The 19,207-nt window shown below is 43.3% G+C and overlaps 1 protein-coding gene across 4 annotated transcripts in view; it reads right to left on the minus strand.

Annotated features, from left to right (window-relative positions):
- Positions 1-1,154: 1,154 nt before the first annotated feature.
- Positions 1,155-19,207, minus strand: part of AKR1A1 (aldo-keto reductase family 1 member A1) — a 45,901-nt gene continuing 27,848 nt past the window's right edge. For 3 of the 4 annotated variants that reach the window (XM_037907546.2, XM_037907547.2, XM_007061658.4), the window contains 6 exons: positions 17,838-17,989; positions 13,264-13,459; positions 11,720-11,919; positions 10,754-10,826; positions 9,038-9,124; positions 3,030-3,200 (listed from right to left, as the gene is read on the minus strand). In XM_037907546.2, the coding sequence (XP_037763474.1) occupies positions 3,135-3,200; positions 9,038-9,124; positions 10,754-10,826; positions 11,720-11,919; positions 13,264-13,459; positions 17,838-17,989 (774 nt within the window). In that variant the 3' untranslated portion in view covers positions 3,030-3,134. Of the gene's footprint in view, positions 1,206-3,029; positions 3,201-9,037; positions 9,125-10,753; positions 10,827-11,719; positions 11,920-13,263; positions 13,460-17,837; positions 17,990-19,207 lie in introns of those variants that run through there. The other variant, XM_043521620.1, reaches the window with a different exon arrangement.

Raw genomic sequence — 19,207 nt, forward strand, 5'->3', positions numbered from 1 at the left:
GCCCAAGCACTTCCAATGCTTCTTTAAAGTGGAAGTCAGGTGTGCGCAGTTAAAACGAGCTAAAACAGATGAGTGGGTGCTACCCAGCCTAAGGGGGTGTTAACTCCTCAGAGGGACAGCGCCAGGACTGTTGGTGCTGCCCTTTAGACAAAGTATACGCCCCCACCTTTCCCAAGCTGAAGAGCCCTCCGGCTATCCCAGACCAATAATATTTTGCTCAATAGGCCACAGCAGTCATAAAAAGTAAACGTTTTAAGAAGCATAAAGAATAGAGCTGAACATTAAAATAATCCCATCATATAAATCAATGCTATACCTTTCTCTGAAATGCTGTGTCCAGTTCAGGTCATCCTATCTCAAAAAGGATAGCTTAGAAATAAGAGACAGGCAACAGAAAGGGTTAGAAGCACTGATTTCCCAATGAGAAGAGTAAGAGACTGGAAAGGTTTGGAGTTTTTAGGTGCAAGGAGACCATTAGAGCCGTAAAGCATGGGTGCCTAAGAGGAGACATGATGGAGGTAGACCAATTGTGAATGATAGAGAAGAAGAGTAGGACACACTCTTAATTATCCTTTTGCATAATCCAAGAACAATTACATTGAAGGGCAGAAAATTTAAATCCAATACAAAGGGAAAAAATTAAACACAAACAATCCATAATTAACATGTGGAACTCAATGCCTCAAGGTATAATTTATGTCAACAATTTAGTACAATTCAAAAAAGGAACAGAGAACATTCACAGATATTTATCAATCAATACACGCGTTCCTGCTTTGGGGTATAAACTAATCTCTCACGGATGTGGGTTAGGAAGAAATTTGGCTATGGGCTGCTTATTCTTTAGTTATCTAATATGGTATTCCTTGCATTTTCCACTGAAGCACCTGGTACTGGTGGGGGTAATAGTTTTTTAAAAATGCTTTAATTGGGTTTCTGGTATTTGCAATTTTCTACATCTAGGTCAAGCCATAAACACTGAACAAATTCTTTAAGAGCATACAATTACCAAAAAAAGGGAAAGAATACATGTAGATAAAACCATTTTCCTTGGAAAGATATTAGTGTTTAAAGAACAGTATACATAGTGCTTTCAACTATAATATCTGCAAAGAGAAGAATCAATAAAAGAAATTAGTACTTTACCAATCAGCAATGAGTGCACATTTTAATAGTTATCCATGTGTTATCCATGTGTGATTAACCTAGAACAATAATTAAAACAGAGATGCTTGAAGTCAAGAAGACACAGAATAGGAATAGTGTGGCTTCATCTTCAACTTCTACAATTGTTTGCTAAAGAAAATGTCTGGTTTCTTAGCAATTACATTAATGAAGATTGGATGTCTTGCTAAGAGATGCGTTCCAGTTCAACCACAAACTGTTAGGCTCAATGCAGCAATCATTGGATGAAACTTTAATGGCCTCTGTTATGCAGAAGGTCAGACTACATGATCATAATGGTCCCTTTTCCCACCTTTTCTGGCCTAAAAATCTATGAATTTGTGTGACCCCAAAATTTGTTAAACCCAACATTATCTTTTATCAAAAATTTAAGGCAGCCCTTTGTTTTAAGTTTGACAAGCCAGGCCAACATGTCCTTTTATAATGCTCTGTCTCTGGCATTATAAATTAACTCCATTTTGCAGATGGCAGAATTAAATAGGGAAGTTAAATGACTGCACCATGGCTATAGAAGGAATCAGTGTCAGATGGTATTAGAGAGTAAAGAATTACTGCATACAAGTCCCATGCTTACTTCGTAAGACCATGCTGCTCCGTACAAATGATAAGGGAAAAAACCTAAATATTGTTAGTTCCTAGAGGTCCTGTCCACAGCGACTGAGCCCTTTTAATGAAGTAGTTCAGTGGTAGAACTGAGAACAAGGGATAGCTTGGCCTGGTTAGGAGTAGGATAGCAGCTGGAGTGAAAAGACAAATCAGGCTTGGGAGCCAAGAAGGGAGAAATGGGATAACCAGCCCAAAATAAAACATCTGAAGAAGGAAATAGACTCCCAGAGACAGTCTTGAAAGAAAGAGCCCTGTTCAGTTTCAGGGATAAGCTGCAAGGGTGGAAAGTTCTGCAGGCCCTTCCTGGGACTAGGGAGGTTTGAGCAGAAGCATTCAGTAGTGCTGGCACAGAGATTATAGGAGGCCTGTGAAGATAGATAGTTCCTACCCTGAAGAGCTAACATGCAAGGCAGACAAAGGGGGGGGGGGGGGAACAGAAAAGGAGGCATAGAGAGGAAGTGACTTGCCCAAGGTCATGCTAGAGGACAGTGGCAGAGCCAGGAATAGAACCTAGCTCTTCTGACTCCCAATCCAGCATCTTCTAGGTTAGAGCATCCTGGTACTCAGTAAAGAAGCTGGAAGGGACCTTGTAACAGGCCCTAGCTGCACCTGTGGTATCATTAGGAACTAATCCAGTATCCTCCCAAAAAACTGAATTGGATAGCTGCTGCTGAGTCTGGGTTAGGTGAAAAGATAGGCAAAGCTTCCAGAAAAGTTCCTTCAGAAGCTGCCGAGGTGGGAAGCTTTCAGGACAGGACAACTGGAACTTTTGTTAGATTTGAAACTGAGCATCAAGTAGGAATGGGGATGAACTAGAGCCATGCTGTGCATTTATTTTTCCATAACAGGCAAATGAAGCCAGGGAAGGAAGAGCGATTTTACAGGCCCCTGTATAGCCCCAAAGAAATAAGATAATTATATGAACTAAACCCCGTTATTTCAGTTTTAATCCACACACTTGGCCTAAAGACATAAAAATTGTTTTATGCACATATCCCAATTCAAAACTAGTGTATTATCCTAGTTTTACATTTTCAGAGTCTGGTCATCTTTCATGATATAGAGTCCCTCGTCCTCCCCCATGAACATCATACCAGCATGAACATCATAGCAGCGAGCATGCAGTGTATTATATAATAAGCCTCATGAGCGCTGATGTGGGTATTACATCATCTGTAGGAAGAGGATGCATTATATGCAATATACTATGCTATAGGAAAACCCACAGAAGCCTAATATTTAGAACACCAGATTTTATTCGGAAAGATTTTTGATAAACAGTGGCAACAACTACTGTGGGAACGAGTGCATGGAGTCCTATTCTAATGCCCAATCTACTGTAGTTAATAGGGGTCATTGAAAGGATAAAAGGGGTGTCCAGCATCTCTTGCTACTAGTTTTCCATCCACCTGTGAAATAAAAAGACAATCTGAGTCAGAAAGATGAAAATCCAGTTTTTGCTTGAAATTAAAAATGGAACCATGCAGAATCTAGTTTCCTTTACATCCCAGTCCTTAGCAAGGATATCTTTAACAATCACTGCTCCCCTTTCTCCCCAAGGCATAGTACTACTAGAAAATCATCTTTTTTCCAAGAGAATTCTCTGTAGCCTGCAACAAATATCACTTTCAGTGGCTAGGGCCTGAGGAATTGGATTAAGAACAATTAGGGCTTCTTATTTGCAACATTTATCTAGTAATTGCTACAATGTGAGTACTTTGCAAAGCACTTAAAACATTAATTATTGGTCTAACTCTCAACACTCCTGTGAGATACCATAGAGAAAAGTGTGGTTATGCCAGTTTTACAGATGGATACACTGAGGCAGAGAAGTTAAGTAACTTGCTCAAAGTCACACAGTGAGGCAGTGGCAGGGTTGGTTAATGAACTCAGGAGTCCTGACTCCTAGTCACTAAACATACAGTTGGAAATCCTGATTCCACTGAAGTCTTGGAAAAACTCCCATTTGGCTTCATTGGGAGCAGGATTTCATCCATGTCCTCTAACTGAATATAGGCTTTTGAGCGGGTGGCATTCAACCCTGGCACCAAAAAGCTTCCATAGGGAGGAGATGCACTTTTCAAGGTACCAAGCTCCTGCCAGTCAGTTAACGCTTCCTTCTGTGAAGCTACAGTCATACCCAGCTGATGTTAGAGAGAAATGGATTAGGACTGCAGCAAGAAAAAACATCTCAGGGATTTTTAAACATATCTACTAGTAAATTTTCCACCTACTCTTTTGAAACCAACAGCTTGGATCCCCCAATGAATTATTTAGTGTGTGCTACAATTTTGTTCTTCATCGGGCCACTAGAGGGCACTGGAAACAGTGACTAAAAAGCAGAGGCCTAACCAGCGCATGGAAACATGTTAAGAGTTTTACATGTGATTAATCTTCAGACATAAAAGTGTATTATAAATATATAAAAGTGTGACCAAGTGCTGAGTCAGATCCTACGAACTCTCCATGGACAAAGCAATCTTGGGATCTTTGTGCCTTCTTTTTTTTCTTTTTTACTATCTTAAAAGTGATCCTCCTTGGACATGAAAGTCAACAATTCTTCCACACCTTCCAGAAATTCACATTCTCCACTCATCTCTTTCCTTTCCTCCGTGCTCCCCCATTTCTCAAGGCTGCTCTGTGTAAGACAGCACTTCTTGCAGGTAAGTATGCTTGTTAGCAGTGCACACCTCGCCTTATGAGCCAGGTTCTGTTCCATTCTATTTCTTTGTACAGCTCTCTGGCTGCACAAAAAACAAGTGTTGGAAATACTCGCTATCCAGTTTCTGGCTCTCAAGGGGTTTTTGCAGGGGAGCATCTGTCTTGTATTGGTATTTGGAGGGGACGTTAAAGAGCGGTAGTTACTGTGATGAAGCAGGACTGTTCTTAATGTTTCCTCTAAATATTGTGGGGGTGCCTCAGTTTCCCCTATCCCACCACCTACATACTTAAGAACTGGATAAGGGTGTATGATCGTTGCAGAGCCCTAGAGGGCAGGTGTGTGCAGGGGTCTGGACACAGAGAGTTGTCACGGAGTCCCCGGACGATGCTCTGGAACTGCTCCCTACGAAGCCAGTCAGGACTCTGGGGAAGTCTTCTTTCTGTGAGCAGCCTGTCTGCAGGACACACAGCTCACTCAACTTCCACCTTCCTGGGTCTGACCTTGAGCATTCAGCCTCCTCTGCCCCTCCGTGTGCTTCCCACAGCGAGTCCGCCCAGGCGGGCTCCTGGGGAAGCCAGAGGGTCCTGCCCCCCAACTCCGCAGTCAGACGTGACTCTCAGCCAGCCAGTAAAACAGAAGGTTTATTAGACAACAGGAACATGGTCTAAAACAGAGCTTGTAGGTGCAGAGAACAGGACCCCTCAGCTGGGTCCATTTTGGGGGGCAGTGAGCCAGACAACCACGTCTGTACTTCACTCCATGTCCCCAGCCAGCCCCAAACTGAAACTCTCTCCAGCCCCCCCTCCTCTGGGCTTTGACACTTTCCCAGGCCAGGAGGTCACCTCATTCCTTTTAGCTCTCACCTTGCAGGGGGGAAGGGCCCAGGCCATCAGCTGCCAGGAAACAGGGTGTCGGCCATTCTCTGTGTCCAGACCCCTGCACACACCTTCCCTCTAGGGCTCTGCAATGATCATACACCCTTATCCCTCCACCTAGATACTTAAGAACTGCCTAGGGGAAACTGAGGCACCCGCACACTATTCAGAGGAAACATTAAGAACAGTCCCGCTACATCACAGTTACCAACTGCCCTTTCCACAGAAACCTTGAAATAAAAATCAAATATGCGCCAAACCAACAGCAGCTACTTATTCAATATAACAGATCACCATGCACATTACAGAGCTGTAAATCATGCCTTCCTGCTTTGTGGTCATCTAGAGCTCTGCCTAAATGTATACCTTTGTCATAGATTTCTTTAGGGAAGTATTGACTTCACATTGGTATCCAGTTATGACTACACACACCCTCCTTCCCCCTGAAACAGGTGCTGATACTAGCCTTTTTTAGGGGGGAGGGGAATCAGACCACTTATTTAGGCACCTAAATATGGATTTAAGAGTCAAACTTCAGATTTTTTTGTAATCTTATCCTTGGTCCATATATCCAATTAGTTGCTCTGGTTTCATGCTAATGTGGTAAAGCAAGAAAAATGCATGTCCCATCAAGTGTGATTTTTAGGAGCTCAGATGCCATGCTCAAAAACCTAGATAGTATAGATTAGATACATGAGATTTTTAAAAGGCACTTTATTTTTAAATAAATGGTTTTTGGAGATCATGAAACACTTCTTAAAACCATAAAAAAGGGTGGACAGAGGGTCCCGCTCAGACACAGTGGCAATAGATTCCTATTTAAAATACTTCCCATCTCATTTTTTCCTGTTTCATTTTGCATCTTTGAAGCCCAGCTGCACAGCATTTAGCCTCTTCCTAACTGGTGAGCTTGCACTTTGAACTACCCTCTTTTGTCTCATTATCTGCTCAGTGAATCACCATGATGCTGATAAGTTTCTTCCATACAACAAAGGCACCTGAATTATTCCAGCTACCAGGTACCTATTCAGAGCATATTTTGTGATTGATTAGTCAACAGTTCTGTCAGCAGCATGAATATCAAAACTAGAAAGGACCTCTGTCAGAAACAGGTGTGCCTGCAAACTCTGCATATGCACATACAAACAGCTATCTGTCCAGGCAAGCTGGTAGGTAAGTGCACACGTCTCATCTGAGTGTAAACGGGTCTTCATGTGCATAGATGTGGGGTTTTATGGGCACACACATATTTTTGTTAGCACCCCCACAGTTGAAAACCTCGGCCCTACAGCACTGAAAAATTGTAACTATAACATTGTCTTTTGATGTCAGACAAGTGTATATCATGTGCATGCAACGAATCTGCCCAAACTGGGGGAGGAGGGAAACAGGGGAGACACGCTGCTTTCCCCAAGCCCTCAAAGCCATAAAATAAAAGGTTAATGCAGCCTGCACTGGCGAAATGCCCACTTCAAAGAACTCCCAGAGTCAGCCAGCTACCGGAGTTTCCCTGGTAGCATGGTTTGTATGGAGTCCTGCTGCCAGGAAGCCAGAGAGACACCCAGGACCCCAGAACTAGTAGGGAGGCATAGGGCCGCTAAGCGGATCTTAGGGGCTTCTATAGGCAGAAGTGCTGCCTATTCCTATTCTCAATTTGTTCAATTTTCCTCCCCCATAAAGCGCTCCCCTGTGGCAGGGGCAGTCCAGGTGTTGATTTGGCATTCAAGCACTCAGACTGGCTCTGTGAAACTCAAGGTGGTCATTTGGACCACAGTTTTGTCACCTTATTGCGCTGTCTTGAACCCCCATAAAGGGGTAGATTATTGTCAAATCAGCATTTCCAAAACCAAACTCCAGGCAGAGATGCCGAAGAGGGACTGCTGTGAATTTGCATGAGGAAACAGGGCACGACTGACAGCTTCCACATTGGCACAGGGATCTACCGTATCTGCTTGCTGTATCCTGACACTACTGTCTCCAAAAAAATCTTGGGTGGTTAGACACACCAGAGGGCATGTGCCACTTGATTTATCTGCATCATTTCCAAATGGCTGGCAAGGAAGAGAATCTTTGTGGCTGCATTTTGTATGGGCTAGAGTGGAGCAATGTGGGTGTCAGGGAGGAGGAAGCTGCAGGTGATGATGAGGGCATGGACGAGTGTTTCAGCCGTAGTGTGGGTCCGTCTAGAGAAAGGGTGAAATGAGATGACACCAAGGTTTGGCTCTGAGTGAGACAGAGAGAATGGTGGTGTTATCGGATACAGAATGGGAGCAGAGGGAGGGCTTGGGAGGAAAGACGAGTTCAGTTTTGGCCATGTTATTCATTGACAGAGAGGCCTCCAGGAGGAGGCAGACACAGACTGAAATATGGGACGGGCTCAAGGGCAACAGGTCCAGAATGGGAGATCTCCCATCCAAAGGCTACAGAGGGAGAAGATGGTGGCACTAGGGTGACGAGAGAGCAAATGTGAAAAATTTGGATGGGGGTGGAGGAGTAATAGGAGCCTATATAAGAAAAAGACCAAAAAATCAGGACTATCTCTATAAAATTGGGACATCTGGTCACCCTAGGGGGCACTCAAGGGCAGAGGCCCATACAATCTCAAAGAAAAGAGGGAAAGGACTTAGCAAAAGAAACACTGAATGACCACAGAGGTAGGAGAACTAGGAAACAACAGTGCCAAAAGGACAAGGGACAACAAGATTTATAGCTCAGTGGTTTGAGCATTGGCCTGCTAAACCCAGGGTTGTGAGTTTAATCTTTGAGGGGGCCATTTAGGGATCAGGGGCAAAAATTGGGGATTGGTCCTGCTTTGGGCAAGGGGTTGGACTAGGTGACCTCCTGAGGTCTCCTCCAACCCTGATATTCTATGATTTCTAGATGGCTATGATCAAGAATGTCAAAAGCTGACTGAGTACAGGCAGCCTGATTTGGCCTGGAAGAGGTCAGTAGAGACCTTGGTGAGAGCAGATTCGGTGAAGTGGAGCAGACAGGGATCCCTCTGGCCTGACTTCCGAGATGGAGCTGGAGGAGAGAACTGAAAGGAATGATTGTGCCAGTGTGTTCAATTAGTTTGGAAGTGTTAGGGAGATGGGTGGAAGGTATTTGTAAGGATGGCAGAGACCACAACATGCTTGTATTTTGAGAGGAACAAACCAGAGGAGAAGAGAGACTCAGGAGGAATGAGAGAAGGTCAGAAGACAGGATGCAATCCAGTCAAAGGGGCAATAAAAGGGTTAGAGATAGAGAGCAAAGGAGAATCATTTGTGTCAGTGACAGGGGAGAAGGAAGGAATGGTGAGAGGGAGGGAGGGCCAGGAGGCAGGGAGCATTTCTTCAACAAATCCCCCTCTGGGCATTACTTGCAGAGAGCAGCATCCTCTTCCTTTTGGCCCCTCAGCACTTTTCAAACCAGCTGGCTGTGCCTGGGCTTTGAGCATCTTGAGACAAGCTAAAGGTGCTTTAATACAATCAACACAGCTACTAACATAACCGTCCAGTACCCTCATGTGCCTCATCTACAATTCCTTCACCAATCTTTTATGAAAAGTCTATCTCCAGCTTCATTGCCCTAATAAGATGCAATGTTTTGTCCACTGATAGCTCTGGCAGGGGATGATGCACCTGAGGAAGGAAGAGGAACCAAGACGAAAAAACACACACGCACGCACACACACTTTCTTCCCCCCGACCCAGCCAGAGAAACTTACTGTAACCATTGGCACAATGTATCGCCAGTTTTTATTAAGGCTTCCAATGTGATCCATCTCTTCTCCTGTGAGATTAAAGTCAAACACCTAAAACAAAAACAAAAATTAAAGCTTTATTCTTGGACTGTGGTTGCCAGTGTCCGTAGCCCCCGAACCGTGCCACCCTGTCTTGTTCCCTTTGTAACAATTACAGCCCACCTCTCTCTGACCTGATCTCTTTCAGAGACCCGACAAACGAGGGTGATGGCTTGAAAATAAGGGAGGCTTGCACCTGCATGCCTCAGTATACAAAGACACAGAATGAAATAGCAACACCGAGAAGCATTGACCTGGGGCCCTGCAACAGTGCGTATACGTACGTATGTACGTACACACACACACACACACACACTCTCTCTCTCACTCTCTAGACTGGAATAATTTAAAATGTAATTACAGAATACTTTTGTCTGGACTTTAAAGGAAAAACCACAGTGTAATATTAGAAATTCTAATCACTGTATTTAAATTTTAAAGGGCAAATGATTAAACACTGTGTTTGAAGGAGTATTACAAAAGAATTAACTATCATACTGGCAGCTGTAATCATGACAGCATCCTGATGCAGAGATTTCATTTCCCACTGGAAATTAGAGATCAAGGGAAAATCTCTCTAAACAGGCCAAATCCTGAAGTTTCTACTTAGCTTGTACTCAAGCAAAACTCAAGACTAAGAACCGAGTCAGGATTGGTCCTGTATTTTTTACATTTGTTCATTAACAGGCCTTGTAGCAATTTGAAAAAAAATTAGATCCAGGGCTAAATCTGGAGGTCTTTACCCAGGGCCTGATACTACAGCTCTTGGTCACATTGAATAGCACTCTATCACAGGCGCAGTCCCGTAGAAATCAGTGGGACTGTTCCTGTGAATAAGCGCTACTCAATGGGCCAAATTCTGTTCTCAGTTACTCTATGTCCACACCAGTGTCATTCCATTAAACCCAATGGTATTACTCAAGATTTATACCAGTGTAATGAATGGCAGAATCTGGCTTAATTCAAGTAAGAGTTGCAGAATTACGCCCAAGCTTTTAATCTTATCCAGCCAAACTCCCAAGAAATTTTGCCTGAGTAAGGGCTGAGTAAAGATCTCAAGATCTGACCCAGACAGAGTTACCTCAAAATAACTTTAAAACTCTGATTTCCAGTGACTTCTAAAGTGAAGTGAATTGGTTCATCTGTATCTCAGGAAGGAGTTTCTTTAAAATTCTACCGTCACTAATCCTATTCCTGCTAAAGAATATAATTAGAACAGCAGCTGACTGCAGAGACACCCCAGTCATTGAATGGGAATAATACAAAAGAGTGGCAGTTCTTTCCAAAAACTGCTTTGCCAATACCATTTTAAGACAAATTATTGTTTACTTATCTAAGATAAGGGCAAACTCCTGTGCTAAGTTAAGAAAGACAAGGGATTTTCATCTAAAAACAAGAAGTGGATGATCAAACCCTTGTGTCACTCGAAACTTAAATGAGTTTTTTTTTCCAAAAAATTTTCCCACCCGTCTGCGTGTACACACATGTATGTAACTGTAGAGCTGGTAATGAGTCTTGGGATGAGCACCCGGGTTTTTTTTGTTGTGCAGTTACTAACATATTTTTTCTCCCTCACGAAAGACATTTCTTAAGCGTTTGCGTTGCTAATAAAAGTGCTCCTTTTTGGGGAAGAGCTCTTACCTGGAGATTTTGCAGAATGCGGGCAGGAGTGACACTCTTGGGAATGGCAACCACCTTACGCTGGACTTGCCACCTATTACACAGGGAAGGAAGAAAAACCTCAACTTCTACACATACAACCCAAGGGTAGGGGCGGGGTGGACAGAAACATCTGTTCCAAGCAAACAATTCCCTCTTTCACTTGGCACTGTATGTATTTTACATATATTTACTCCCTGCACCTTCAACCCCTTTCTGGGCACTTTATGGCTGTGAGGTAAGCTGGACATGGGTTTACCTTAGAATCCACCAACACCAATCTTGAGCAAGACAGAATGGTCACTAGACTACTTCATTGAGAGCTGCAGGTGATCAGGTTTTTGGTTTTGTTTTGTTTTGTTTTGTTTTTTGGAGGGGGGGGGAGGGAAACAAGCTCAAGATGTCTCAAGCTGGACTGTCAAACCCTTTAGAAAATTTTGGCCCCAATAACTTGCATAAGGAAAACCAAGAAGAGACTCCAGTTCTCTCTAGTCCTAGAGCAGAATATCATTCTTCCTCTCATCCACCTTCTACTAGCTGACTCACCAACTCCAACCCCACATTTGTGCTGTTGTGATTGAAGATGGGTACGACAAAGGACGAAGCATACCACTAACTCCATCTTGCAAGGTGCTGATCACATCCCAGATGTTGCTGAGGTCCCTTGCCTCCCATTGACAACTACCATGACTCTTACAAAGTCCTCAGCAATGTATAGAATCAAAACCCTAGGCTGGCTTGTGCTGCAGCAGAAATAGAGGAGAAAATAATGGTTTGCCAAGTGGAAGAGAGCTGAACTAGTAGGGAATTATGTTTTAGGGCTCTCCATGGCTATAATACTCTATTGACAATAAAAATACTGTCTCAGTCAGAACCCCTTTACCTGTGTGCCACTTGTGTCAGTACGGACAGTGCTGAATACCACCCTTTCTCAGAACAGTTCAGTACCTGAGGAGGATTTGAGCAGGTGATTTGCCATATTTTTCTGCCAGTTTTTTGATTCCAGATTCTTCTAGAAGTACTGGTTCATCAGGGTGCTTCCACATTCGATCAGGGGAGCCAAGGGGACTGTATGCCGTTACTACCAGCCCTCGCTTATTACAATGAGCTAACAGCTCATTCTGAGCAAGGTAGGGATGACATTCTATCTGTTAAAGCAACACACAGCGAATACACAGTGAGCAAACCTCAATAAAAAGAGGCAACAACAAAACAGGAGTCTAAGTGCACAACAACAGAACAAAAAGAGGACTGAAGTCTGTTTCGGTTGTTGGGATTCCCATGATATAATAATTTACTGCTAGCAGGAATGAGAAGCCACCTTGCAGGTTATGGCAAAGGAATTAGGTTGCATAGCTAGCTAAGGGAAGGTAGCTGCGGACGGGGATTTCTACAAGTTACCCTCACCTACCTTGTATGAAGATACTAGAATTCTCTGTGCAAAATGTGAACTTGACTTCAGACTGACTCAGAGTCCCAACCACCTGTCTCCTGGTACAACATGTAACCGAGGATTTGGCCAATTGGAAATACTTTTTTCCCTGAATTGCAAACTTCTTGCCTTAGCCTGAGAAACTACTCGATCCACTAAGAACTCCCATCATGCCCTAAAATGCATTTATTGAGCGAGCCTGTTTATGTAGCACTCAGTATAATGGAATGCAGCTGGTCAGGTTAATCCACATTGGGTCAGTATTCTAAACAGATTTTTAGAATAATTTTTCAATATTTTTAGATCAACTGCCTTCAGTAGCATTGATTACGAGCCAATGTTGACTTGCCCCCACACTCTAGCAGGAGTAGGTAAGATTGCCATTCCATGGCTTCATTCCCATCTCTTAATAGCACCCAGGGGATTGTAACTACCCCTTGAATTGTGAGGGTGTGATGGCTATTTGTTACAGAGTGATCACCATCAGAAAATTGCTGATTCCCCAGCTGCTGTTAAATGAACGTAACTGCAATGGCCATGATGGCTGGTTTGAAATCTATGTCCCTCTAGGACACTGTGACTTTTTTTTTTTCTTCAGAGGAGGCTCTTGCTGCTACAATCCATGCCTTTGTCATCTCAAGGTTAAGCTACTGCAATGCACTCTCCCCATAACCCCACTCAGAGTAATGCTGGTGCGGAATGCAACAGCCTGCATGCTTAATGGAATTTCTCATCATGAATACTTGACACCAGTGTTCATGTTCTGCCCTGGCTGCTTATTGGCTTCCAGGCTGAGTTTAAGGTGTTTGTTCTGGCCTAAAAAGACCTAAATGTTCTGGAACTTTCCTACCTGAGGGAGGGCCTTTCTTCATGGCCCTTAGCAGGGCTAACTCTGCCCCTATGGTCATACACCACCATGCACATTATTTGTGGTCATATGAGCTCACTCCTCATATGGACAGGATCTGCATAAAGAATAGTAGACACTAATGTACCTTTCCTGCACAGACCTTGCCCTTTCACACAGAGGCCCATTCTCACTCGCCTGTGTTTGTCTCACCTGTAGTACAGCTGGTTTGATAGCAGCCATGCTGATGATGTCATCAATCTGACGGCTGTTGAAGTTGGACAGTCCAATGGCCTTCACTAGACCTTTCTCCACCAGCTTCTCCATAGCCTTCCAAGTTTCCTTGTAGTCAGTGTAGTCAAAACGCATCATGCCATCAGGGTTCTTTGGGAAAAGAGTATCTCCTCGTCTACAACATTGCAAAGATACAGTATAAACACAGTGCACAGAGATTTTTATTATAGTAAATGGCCAGTAAAATAAATATTATTTAAAATACTCATAGAAGTCCAATACATGCTTTACAAGGCACTGTGTGAGTTAAGCCTACATCTCCTTCAGATTCCAATATGCTTATTTACCATATGAAAAACTGGTTGATATACAGTGTCTTTCTTAGTCAAGGTAACTTACTGTAGAGTACTCAAAGCTATCTACCTACAATGCAGTGACTATATGAGATCATGACCATCATTATACACTCAAGCAACAGTTCACTATAAGGTGGACTATAAGGTGACTATAAGGTGGATAGAAAGCTGGCTAGATTGTCGGGCTCAACGGGTAGTGATCAATGGCTCCATGTCTAGTTGGCAGCCGGTATCAAGTGGAGTGCCCCAAGGGTCAGTCCTCGGGCCGGTTTTGTTCAATATCTTCATTAATGATCTGGAGGATGGTGTGGATTGCACCCTCAGCAAGTTTGCAGATGACACTAAACTGGGAGGAGAGGTAGATATGCTGGAGGGTAGGGATAGGATACAGAGGGACCTAGTCAAATTAGAGGATTGGGCCAAAAGAAATGTGATGAGGTTCACCAAGGACAAGTGCAGAGTCCTGCACTTAGGACAGAAGAATCCCATGCACCGCTACAGACTAGGGACCGAATGGCTCGGCAGCAGTTCTGCAGAAAAGGACCTAGGGGTTACAGTGGACGAGAAGCTGGATATGAGTCAACAGTGTGCCCTTGTTGCCAAGAAGGCCAATGGCATTTTGGGATGTATAAGTAGGGGCATTGCCAGCAGATTGAGGGACGTGATCGTTCCCCTCTATTCGACATTGGTGAGGCCTCATCTGGAATACTGTGTCCAGTTTTGGGCCCCACACTACAAGAAGGATGTGGAGAAATTGGAAAGAGTCCAGCGGAGGGCAACAAAAATGATTAGGGGACTGGAACACGACTTATGAGGAGAGGCTAAGGGAACTGGGATTGTTTAGTCTGCGGAAGAGAAGAATGAGGGGGGATTTGATAGCTGTTTTCAAGCACCTGGAAGGAGGTTCCAAAGAGGATGGATCTAGACTGTTCTCAGTGGTAGCAGATGACAGAACGAGGAGTAATGGTCTCAAGTTGCAGTGGGGGAGGTTTAGGTTGGATATTAGGAAAAACTTTTTCACAGGAGGGTGGTGAAACACTGGAATGCATTACCTAGGGAGGTGGTGGAATCTCCTTCCTTACAAGTTTTTAAGGTCAGGCTTGACAAAGCCCTGGCTGGGATGATTTATTTGGGGATTGGTCCTGCTTTGAGCAGGGGGTTGGACTAGATGACCTCCTGAGGTCCCTTCCAACCCTGATATTCTATGATTCACCCATAGACTCTGACCTTAGAAAATATTGGATTGAAAGAGAGAATGTTTGCCAGGACAGAGGTAATCCGTTCATAGTTTTTGAAGATTCCTACAGGAATTTTAAACATCCATCTGGAGCCAACCTGCTACCGAAGGGACGTTGGTTTTACATTCATCCAGAAGAGGGCGCTTGGAATAGTCCAATATTCCCTTTCCCTGGCATTGTACTGCAATGTCAGCACTGGGTATGAGCTCAGCTCCCAGTGGGAATATGTCTTTAAAAAAAAAAAATCACACCTTGCTGCTTCTGGGTTAGGAGTGTTTCCAATTAACCACAGCAACACATATAACACACACAGAATCCAGCTGGCCTGGTGGCACAACAGTGCACTGTGGGAGGGATACAACTGGATTCTGAGCAACGCAAGATGGGATGGGGGCTGACCAAGCTACTGAAGGAGCATCTCTGACCAGCTGCACTGCTGTTGCCTCAGTCTTTGGAGACACACACTTTCCTACGCTCTCCCAGTTGAAAGGAAAATGTTGGGAATGTGAAAATGGCAGGAGTTGGGATTGAGGAATCAGGGGCATCAGGCTGAGTGGGAGGGTTCTTGCTCAGGGCGTGGGTAGACAGAGCACCAAATATAATTTAGAATACAGCCTTATGAGATGCTGTAGGGGAAAAACAGGATCACATGTCAACAGAAATGCTCCTGAAACATGGTTTCACTTCTAGCTTTTTGTGTATTGGGGTGAGAAGATTCGTCCTCAAGACCCACAGACACTGTGGTTCTAACTGCAAGCATCAGTTCCCATTTAAGTACAACCCTTCAGCTCAACTTCCCCATATGGCAGGTTTTGTTTTACATCTGATCATTCAGAGACTAGAACCTTTAATGCATAAGTTACCTAAAGGGATATATTTAGTGCTGAACAGTCCTTTTTGCATCACTCACAATGTGGTACTCGTTGTCCAGTTCAGGTCACATGACACTTCTAAAAAAATGGAAACACCTCTTTGAGCGCTCCCAGGAGGCAAGAATTTGAGTTCCTCTGAATCTGATAGAGAGCTGGCCTGTTGAGAGGATGGTCTGACAGAGGCTCACACTTAAGTCATAGCAGGTCACATTTAGTCCATCCTTCTACAGCTATAGGATTGGCCCCTACAGCATATATGTAAGTGTTTTATTCAGTCCAGTATCAAATGACTTAAGCCCAAGCTTAAGCCTGATGGGACTTCACCATTCCCCTGGGAGACTATTCCTCTACTAAGGGCTTGTCTACACTACCCACCGGATCGGTGGGCAGCGATTGATCCAGCGGGGGTCAATTTATCATGTCTAATATAGATGCGACAAATCGACCACTGAGCGCTCTCCCGTCAACTCCGGTACGCCACCAGAACGGGAAGCACGAGCGGAATCAACAGGAGAGCGTCAGCTGTCGACTTACTGCAGTGAAGACACCGTGGTAAGTACATATAAGTACGTTGACTTCAGCTACACTATTCACATAGCTGAAGTTGCGTATCTTAGATCGACCCCGCGCAGTAATGTAGACAAACCCTAACAGATCTTACCTTCAGGAAGATTTTTCCTTCATAACAGGTCAGATTCTCAGCTGGTATAAACTGACATAACTCCACTGAAGTCAATGTAACTACACCAGTTTACACCAGCAGGGATGTATTTCATTAATCCTGGTACTCCTAGTTAGGTCACTTCTAGCTAACTCACTCAGATCCCAAGGCCACCTACTGCTGTGATTTGGGAGGTGTGACAGATATTATGGACACAAGGAATATTCAAAGGCTACTAGACCAACTTTATAGATATTTTATGTAATCTCTATGGGCCAAGGATTTGTTTAGCTCCATTGGAGAGTTACAGGAGTTTCCTGCAGTAACTAAAATCACTGGGGGATAATTAATACAAATTCCTAGGCAGTGTAAACAAATCTGGAGGAGTCCCCCGCCCTCACCGCCCCCTGCAAATTGCATATATTAGTCTGAACTGGTTAAGGACAGCTCACAAAGAATTATGACTGTATAAAGTTACCAGCCTGACTTTGGTGGTGGGAGGAATGGCAGGGTGCGGGGTGTCAATCCAAGAACTGACGTGACACTGTGACCAAAAGGGACAGGCCCGGTGGGAAGACTTTGAAGTACTTTGTTCCTATCATAATCTCCATGTGGAAGATGGATGTCTGTCTGGTAAACCAAAACCTGCATTTACTGTTTCTAACACGTTTTCTCTGTAATGCTTTTATTCTGAATCAATAATACTTCGCTTTATGAAGGCTGGCTGATCACTGGTTAACCCTGTCATTGCCCCTGAAAGAACAGGACTACTGGTGCTGAACTGCAGTCAGATCTGCTAAAGTAATCACAGGGAATTGCAGCTCAAATCCCCTGTCTAGGCGTCATCCCGAACAAGGTGAGGCCTGAGACCTAAGTGGGGGTGCCCTCCTAGAAGCAATGCAGGGATCAGAGGTGCAGTTATCTTGGGAACTGTGACAGTACATATCAAGTAATCATGAGGATTCCACTGCCTCTCTGAAAACTGGTTCTGCTCCCTAACTGCTCTCACATTTAGTGTGGTTTAAAAATCAGATAAGACTTAATTTCAAGTTTAAATGCACTATTTATAGCTTTATAATTGCAAACTAATGAGAACAATTATCAGGAGGAGATATCTATCTTCCTTGTAGATGGTTTCCAGATTTTACTAATTCTAAAACTCAGTTCAAATGCAAAGAACTGGGATGAACCGGAAACATCCTTTGTCTGTTCGTCCTTAGGTAAAATGCACATACACCTTTGGAGGGAGAGCAGTGGGGGCCCAGACTAGATATTTCAAGCTCACCCTACTAACAACGTCAGGAAATACCTTGCAGGCAATATCTGTGGCAAGAAATTCACAGCTGCACAGTAACTAGCCTCCATTTATAAACAGATGGTCTGCACTACTTTTATATTTCCTGCTCTCCTCCCATGCAGAACTCACTCGAAGGCATGTGGCCAGTGCATGAGATACAGATCCAGATAATCCAGTTTCAGATCTTTCAGAGATTTCTTTAAGGCTGGCTCCACATCTTCTGGGTGGTGCTTGGTATTCCATAGTTTTGATGTCACAAATAGCTCCTCCCTCTTAACAGGCTGTTAAAGACAGAGAGGAAAAAATATGGGCACAGATTCACATCAAAGGCTTATCTGAATACAGTCAAAGGCACTAGTCAGAAAAGGAATGGCCAGTGACTCCTTAGCCAACTCCTAAGGCAAACAACCACCAGAGTGTAATTAAAATAAAGAAGGGAGTATTTAGAACCTATTAATTAGATTTTTTAGAATGCATGGGATGCAGAATGGAAAGAGAAATAGATTTTTACATTGAAAAATAAAGTTCTAAAATATCTCACAGCCTCCCCTCCTCTCTCCAGATCCTTTCTGAAACTTAATGGAAGTTTTGCAAAACCACAAAAATGTCTCTAAGTTCTCCCATCACTAATCTAAATAGTGTCCTCTAAACTAATTTCAACAAAAATTATTCCCACACACAAATTGGTCCGATTAGCCATTACTTAACTACACATGGCCAAAGTGGATAGACTATTCCATTAACGCAAATGTAAATTGTTATTTATTTATATTTCTGTTTTATGAATCATGCCCATGAGACAGACCCAACTAGCTTCTGTAACTTGCTGTGCTCATGACATATTATTTACCAAGAGGGCTACTCATGGAAAGAACAACAAAAATAAAAATAATCTCATAAATCTTCCTACTTGGACTTTTTTTTTGGCAAGTGCAAGAAATGTGTTTCAACTATTCTGTCCTGCTCCTTGAAGCCCAACATATTAAACAGGTATAAGATTAAGCAACTTGATGTTTATAAATAAATAGAAAATGTGTACGTTACATACTGTATACAAAGGGTGAAATCCTGACCTCATTGAAGTCAGTGGAAGTTTTGCCATTGACTTCAACAGGACCAGGATTTCACCACAGTCTATGAAGAGAATATGAAACTGATACATAGAAGCAATAACTACAATTTTCTTAGTTTGTTTTTTCCATATCAATTTCACTGTTATTTTTGTGCTTGACCTATGGTTTTCAAAGAAAAATCTAAAAAAAACCAACAGATTTTTAAAAGTGCTGGTTATAAACCACTCTAGCATTTTAAAAAGTATCACTGAATGCACACTGGCTAGTAGAAGTTCCTATCCTTCCCTGTATTGATTATTCCTGCCTATCTTGCACCAGGAGGGTTGGTGCAAGCTGGGGGAGAAAAGTTGGAGAGGACAGCTGAAGTGGACTTAAAACACTTAAATCAATGCTTCAGAGAGGTTGCCCAAAAAGCATGGAGGAGCT

The sequence above is a fragment of the Chelonia mydas genome, chromosome 8 (genome assembly GCF_015237465.2).
Source record: "Chelonia mydas isolate rCheMyd1 chromosome 8, rCheMyd1.pri.v2, whole genome shotgun sequence".
Lineage (NCBI taxonomy): Eukaryota > Metazoa > Chordata > Testudines > Cheloniidae > Chelonia > Chelonia mydas.